Raw genomic sequence first — 8028 nt, 5'->3', positions numbered from 1 at the left:
ATATGTAGGGAGCTACATACAAGCTCCCGTACATATGTCTTTGACGAGCTGTAGAAAATATTTTATACATGAATAATAATAATAATAATAATAATAATAATAATAATAATAATAATGATGATGATGATGATGATGATGATGATGATAATAATAATGATATCAGTGCGACATCATTGACAGAGCTGGTCACAATCATGCCGACTGCACTTAAACACATACAATCATTTAGGTGTCAGTTAGATATTTTGATCACAAAACAGAACAAGATGAAGGAAAAGATACAATTTATCAAATTTGAACACGATGAAAAAGCCAATTAAGGTCATAATTGAAGGAAAGAAGTTTTTGGGTATACAGTGATAAGATAAAACGTTCTGACTAAAATCAAATAAATTTAATTGTTTGTGCCATAAATTCATTTCTTTACAACAAAGTGTGAAGCTTGTTGTTTCTACGTATTATATTGTACGCATCTCATTAATTATACACAGGTTTGTATGTTACATATGCACTAGCCATATTAACAACCATGTAATGTTTGTAAGTATTATATTTATCAAATGTACCATTTTATTACAGTCAGTTCCGTGCCCGTTATATTTTATTGCGCTTTGAAAATCCCAAAATATGGTTACACAAAAAATCATTCGAGATATACACAACTGCTATTGCATCCTGTAAGTAGTCTAAATTCATAACAATTTCCTTGTAAAGATTACTTTAAGAAAATTAATTTTAGTACTTCCTTTTGTTAAAAAGTATTAAACATGTTACATCAAAACAAACGTTTGTGTTTACCCTGTGTGTTATTTTTTCTCACGCTTAAAATCACAATCATTTTTCACGTTTAACAATGTTGCATCTGCAACCTGAATAGACTACCATATGTTACAGGACACTGTGTTCTTTGATTGCATACATAACCCGTTCTCATTCCTCCTGCAAACAGACAATTTTAATACATGACAAAAAGTTCTTCCTTTTTACTTTATTATTGTTTTAAAAATGATAGCATATTTACATGCATAGAACAAAACGTTACTTCAAAATTTTGGAACTCGGGAAAGGATAAAGTAGCTGTGTGTCAAAATAAAGGTGTGTCAACCGGTTAAAACCATATACAAATCGATTCTCAGTTATTTTTATTGACTATCGTCTATTATTCATGCATTGTATCAAATCTTAATAACTACTTGGCGGACAATGCGTCCTTCATTTACAAGCACAAGACATAATGATTTGATAATGTAAATGGGATTTTATATTTTATCACATGGACACAATATTCATATTGACAGTGGATGGAGAAATGTGTAATGAAGATCTTGGAATGAGAGACGGGAGCATTCAAAATGACCAAATATTAGCCTCATCATTCTCAAAACGCAACCCACCGTTCTTAGCACGGCCTTTCTCTACTGGTTGGTGCATTGACAAAACGATGGATGCAAATCCTTGGATTATGGTTTGAAAATCATATTCAATTAATCAAGATTAATGTATTTTCAAAAAAGTTCATTTCGTTACATCCAAGCTGGGACTATACGAAGCAGAAACAAAAATGCGTAGATTTATAAATTAAATTGTGTATCGTAGCATAATAATCATAATAATACATCTTTTTGTTTTGCAATGAAATAATGCCGCCAGCTTTCTTAAGATTAGCAAAGCTACATGTTGGATTATTTTCCACAATTTAAACAGTAAATGAAAGTCCATGTTTGAATCATTGAAGACAAAGCTACTATTAAATTATATTTTCTTACATAAAGTCGATGCATTAAATGGTAAAACTTTACAATAATGTATTGCTAAACATATGGTTAGAACATTATATATATATTTGTTACTTTAGGTTGATATGAAATCAAAAACAAAAATTGAAGGGATGACTTTAATCCTCATGAAAGAAGATGTACATACTTTTTCAAATGACATTTGGGAGTCTTTTCATCTTTTATATGGAAATCAGACGGACAATTTAACTGACTTGAAGGTAATGAAGTTGGGCAAAAATTTCGGAGATAGTTCATGCAAAAAATGTATCATTGAGGCAAGCAAAATATAAGAAAGAATGGTACAAAAGCAGTTTACATAGCAACAAATATAATTAGGATTGCAATTCATCAAATATTTCCACTGTTAGTCATTTAGGTCAAGATGTTATTGGTTTTACAAAAAAAAACTTCAAGTGCTAAATTTTGTTGTTAATTGTTTCTCGTACTTAAATATGTACGTAAGTATGTCGAACCATTCTATAATTGTTGTAAATTACAGAAGTCATAGATAATCTCTGAAATCATAGTAATTGCATCATCATTATTGTTATGATGTGTAGTAATTAGCCTTCAATATAGGTTTTTGTCGTTGATGTCAGTGATGGTTTGCTTTAGTATATTAATTGAAAAGTTCATACCTTTAACAGTTAACTACTGATGTCGACACATTTACGTCTGAACAGTACCTGTCATTCTTTCTTCAAAATGCAGTTACAACTCGTTTTATAATGCTACGATTAAATGGAAGTATTGGGGTAAATCAATCATGTCTACAATTCGAAATCCATGGATGTAAACTATCAGGTAAATATTTTATCGTTACTATTATAATTATTTGCTATTATTAATATCATTACTTTTATTAAAATGGTTAAGTATTTATTTTAATATTTATTTTATTTATTATTATTTATAATAAAAATAATAATAATTATAATAATAATAATAATAATAATTAATAATAATAATAATAATAATAATAAAATTATTATTTTATTATTATTATTATTATTATTATTATTAGCTCACCAGAGCCGAAGGCTCAGGGTAAGCTATTAGTATCAAAGGGGGATACTCCGAAGTCCGTCGTCATGCGTCAACAATCATCTTCTTCTCTGAAACCGCTGGACAGATTTACTTTAAAGTTTGTCTGTAGCATTCTTGTGACAGTCACACTTGAATTTGCTCATGTCATTTCAATTGGCCCCTTTTAGGGGTCAACAGAACTAAAAATAGAAAAACCTTTAAACATCTTCTACTACAGAACTAATTGATGGATGATCACCAAACTTCGTCTGCAGTATTCTTGGGTAGTCTTGTATCAAGTTTGCTCATATTAATTTGATTGGCCCCTTTTAGGGGTCAATATGGCTAAAAATAGAAAAAACATTTAGACATCTTCTTCTACAGAACTAATGGATGGATGATCACCAAACTTTTTCTCTATCATTCTTAAGTAGTCTTTTATCAAGTTTGCTCATATTAATTTGATTGGCCCCTTTTAGGGGCTGCTAAAGCTAAAAATAGAAATTACTTTAAACATCTATATCTAGAGAACAAATTGATGGATACTCACCAAACTTTGTCTGTAGCATTCTTGGGTAGTTTTTTTTATCAAATTTGCTCATATTAATTTGATTGGCCCCTTTTAGGGGTCTCTAGACCTAAAAATTTAAAATCCTTTAGACATCTTCTTCTACAGAACCAATTGATGGATGATCACCAAACTTTGTCTCTGGCATTCCTAGGTAGTCTTTTATCAAATTTGCTCATAGTAATTTGATAGGCCCCTTTTAGGGGTCAAAGGAGCTAAAAATAATATAAACCTTTAGACAGCTTTTTCTACAGAACTTTTTGATGGATGGTCACCAAACTTTGTTATTAGCATTCATATAGTAATCTTTTATAAAAATTGCTCATATTTTTTGATTGGCCCCTTTTAGGGACTGCTAAGGCTGAGATACCACAGACCATGGCATTTCTTCAAATTATAGTTTAATGAAAGGGAAACAACACATGTTGGAATTTCTTTCATACATGTGAATGACCTGCTGTTTGCTGATGAAATTATTTGAGGTAATGACCTCTTATGAAATAACTTGGATATATAAGGACTTAGTATCAATCTTTATTTGGTTTCATTCATATTCACTTAATTACATCAGTACATGCAGTGTTTTCTCTAGAAAGCTTTTTCTGCGTTTTTACACAGTACTTTTGCATTTGACGCGGTAATATCATAGCGTGCGTTTTCCGTGACGCATATTTTTGCGAGCATCGTTGTATATATTTTTTTCTATAAATAGCATGAATTTTTTTCAGCTGATCGGTCACATGATTTATCTTAGACGCTTAAGTGAATATTAGACGTTAAAAGCGCTCAGACGCTTCAGATTCTGACGTCATTATCCGGGTAAATTCACAAATGTCTTCTTCGAAAAAAAGCAGTGAAGATTGACTTCATTCTTCAATAAAGACAATGTTAACGTTTATGGGCCGACAGAATCTACCGTAAACAATTCTGCGCCTATACCAAATGCGGTTTCCCAACCAAATCAATCGGCGAATGCTGAAACAACTGAGAAATCCAAGCAAAATGATAAATTATGCTCCGAAGCGAGTTTTTCTGAAAGCAATTTTTGGTTGTGGTATGATGGTAATAAAATGAACGCACAGTTTGTATAACTGAAAATAAAGACAATCCATTCACATCGGGATGCACAAACTTTAGGGCTGCCTTCGATTGCTAACGCGGGTTTAACACTTTCGACACGGGTAACAATCGAACAAGGTAGAGTTGAGTATTACGTCATCAGTTTTGCGTACCTGAGTTACGCGGGTTGGACACTGCCTATCAGCTGGGTTACAAGTGTTAAAATGGCGGCCAACAACGTTGAAAAGGAGTAAATGAGAGGATTTTTATAGTTTTTCTGCTTTTGTTTGTTAACAGAATCTAATATAGCCATGAATTTATCTTTACTTTATTTATTTATATAAAATAGTTTAAGTAATTCAAGCATTATTTCCTCCGCCCAAAGGTGCAAATAATTCCCTGGGCGCAGCCATATTTGTTTACAACCCGATCAACTCGTGCTTGTTCGATTGCTATTAAAGGTACGCATGCGCATATGAGCTTTTCCGGTATCGACACTACTTACACGGGTTGGGCAATCGAAGGCAGCCTAGAGTTTTGTAGTACCGTATGTTACAACCCGTTTTGTAATAAAGTTGCAAATTGTAACAGTTATTACAAAACGGGTTGAAAAGTTTAATATTACAATTTGAAATTTTCCGCACAACCCGTTTTGTAATAAAGTTGCAAATTGTAATAAACTATCAATAGAAGACAAAAGTCAATTTTACCCACTAATATAAGTTCATCTTAAGAAATATCATATAATTTTAAGTGACACATACATGTGACCTATTTTATTGCTAAAGTTACTATTATTAATATTTCATTAAAATAAGCATTATTTCAGTAAATAATGACAAATATATAATTTCTGATGCAAATTGTAACATTTATTACAAAACGGGTTAAAAAGTTTATTAAAATTTGAAATTTTCCGCACAACCCGTTTTGAAATAAAGTTGCAAATTGTAATAAACTATCAAGAGAAGTCAAAAGTCAATTTTACCCACTAATATAAGTTCATCTTCAGAAATATCATATAAATTTAAGTACCACATACATGTGACCTACTTTATTGCTAAAGTTACTATTATTAATATTTCATTAAAATAAGCATTATTTCAGTAAATAATGACAAATATATCATTTCTGATGCAAATTGTAACATTTATTACAAAACGGGTTGAAAAGTTTATTAAAATTTGAAATTTTCCGCACAACCCGTTTTGTAATAAAGTTGCAAATTGTAATAAACTATCAATAGAAGTCAAAAGTCAATTTTACTCACTAATATAAGTTTATCTTCAGAAATATCATATAATTTTAAGTAACACATACATGTGACCTACTTTATTGCAAAAGTAACTATTATCAATATTTCATGAAAATAAGCATTATTTCAGTAAATAATGACAAACATATCATTTCTGATGCAAATTGTAACATTTATTACAAAACGGGTTAAAAAGTTTATTACAATTTGAAATTTTCCACACAACCCGTTTTGTAATAAAGTTGCAAATTGTAATAAACTATCAATTGAAGTCAAAAGTCAATTTTCCCAACTAATATAAGTTCATCTTTAGAAATATCATTCAATTTAAAGTAACCTATGAAGGTGACCTACTTTATTGCAAAAGTAACACATACTTGTGACCTACTTTATTGCAAAAGTTACTATCATTAATATTTCATGAGAAAAGCATTATTTCATTATATAATGACAAACATATTATTCTCTGGTAAATTGTAACATTTATTACAAAACGGGTTAAAAAGTGTATTACATTTTGAAATTTTCCGCACAACCCGTCTTGTAAAATTGTTGCAAATTGTAATAAATTTTTAATAGGAGTCAAAAATCAATTTTACCCACTAATATAAGTTCATCTTCAGAAACGTTATTAAAATTTGGAAAACTCATACATTTGACCTTCTTTATTGGAAAAATACTATTATTGATATTTCATCAAATTAAGCATCATTCATTATATAATGACAAACATATCGTTTCTGATTACATACAAAACGTGCTGACAGTTGATAATAATTTGGAATTTTCCACACAACCCTTTCTGTTATAAAGTTGCAAATTGTCATTTTCGTTCCGCTGATAAAGTTCATCCTGGATAAATATCGCTTAATTTTAGGTTACTTATACATTTGCGATACTTTATTTGAAACATTTATTTTCTTGATATTTCATTAAAAGCCACTCACTTTTTCTGCAATTTTAATATTAGTGTACATAATAATCACAATTAATAGAAGAAGTTAAAGTCATTTTTTCACTGATATAAGTTCATCCATCTTACTAAAAGGTAAATATTTAATTTAAGGTTACTTATATATTTGACCTACTTTATTGGAAAGGTCAATTGTATTAATATTTGATAATGATAAACTATATTTTATTGCTCAAAGGGAATTATATAACTTTAAGGCAAATTGTTAAATGTGCTACAAAACATTTTATTACCGTTTGAAATTTTACGTATTCTAAATGAAATCTTTTTTTTGTCGATAACGGTCAATTTTGAGTAAATATTATTTAATATTAGTTTTAAAATAGTAACAAACAGTTCTGTAATACAGTTGAAAATTGTAATATTGTTTTACGAAGGTGCTGACAACATTACGTTGTTTTTATCCATAATCAACACTTTAAATGTAACTGCTACATGACTTCGTTCTTGTTGAAAGGACAGCTTTATTGATATTCTACTATACAATTCACCTTAAATTGCATGTATATGGAGACAAACTTTTTTACAAAACGGGTTACAATAATTATCACATTCTTTTCAACAGAATATATATTTTTAAAATAATTTTTATTGGTTTGACTGACCGTTAGCCACTTAGTGATTACACTAAGCGTTGCCACCCCCTGGCCACGCTGAGGCCGTCAGGCTGCAGGGGGGGGGGGGTCAATGTGGAGGAAAACCATTTAAACTGCTTCCGCAACACAACAAAAACTTGTTGTAATTACATGTAGTAAAAATTGCTATGAAACGCATGTTCTATGGGGTCTAGAGATACAGATCAAAACTGTCAAAAATCGGGATATATTTCAGTCTAAAATTCTTAAAGTGACAGACCATATTTCTTCATATATTAATAATTTCACAATGTATTTATTTGCGATTTTAAAATATCTCAGTTGTAAAAAGAGTTTAACAATATGGAATAATTTAATTTTTATTCATTTAGAAGTTGAGAAGATACATTTATCTGCACTGTGTTTTTTATCACTGTCCAAGCGGGCATTTTGCTGGTTTATCAGTGAATTTCGTCCAAAAATGTGTTCCAAATTTTATTTTATGAGTCAGTATCTAATCAATTACAAAATGTTCAGGTCATTCATAGACACTGCGAAAAAGACATGGATATACGGAAGTGTACGGAATTCCGTATATCATTTATATACGTGTAAGAATACGGGAAACTTGAAATACGGAGATGTACGGGACCGTATATTATATCAGTCCGTATATGACTCATATACGAACTCCGTACACTCGTAATATACGGGAACTTTGATGTACGAAGTCCGTATTTTACTAATATACGGAATTTTTATAACAAGTCCGTATATTACTAAAATACGAAAAA

The 8028-nt window shown here is 30.2% G+C and overlaps 1 protein-coding gene across 1 annotated transcript; it reads left to right on the top strand.

The window, feature by feature from the left end:
• Nucleotides 1-1197: 1197 nt before the first annotated feature.
• On the top strand, nt 1198-2582 carry LOC132760238 (uncharacterized; the record flags this gene model as incomplete). The annotated part of the gene is made up of 3 exons (XM_060752180.1): nt 1198-1465; nt 1856-1996; nt 2426-2582. Coding segments are annotated over exons 1-3 (490 nt in total), but the record flags the coding sequence as incomplete, so codon positions are not given.
• Nucleotides 2583-8028: the final 5446 nt, after the last annotated feature.

Source organism: Ruditapes philippinarum, unplaced genomic scaffold (genome assembly GCF_026571515.1).
Source record: "Ruditapes philippinarum isolate M1 unplaced genomic scaffold, ASM2657151v2 ctg10903_1_1_1_1, whole genome shotgun sequence".
Taxonomy (NCBI): domain Eukaryota; kingdom Metazoa; phylum Mollusca; class Bivalvia; order Venerida; family Veneridae; genus Ruditapes; species Ruditapes philippinarum.
Note: the sequence above shows the minus strand (reverse complement) of the source record. Positions and strands in the feature narration are given on the sequence as shown.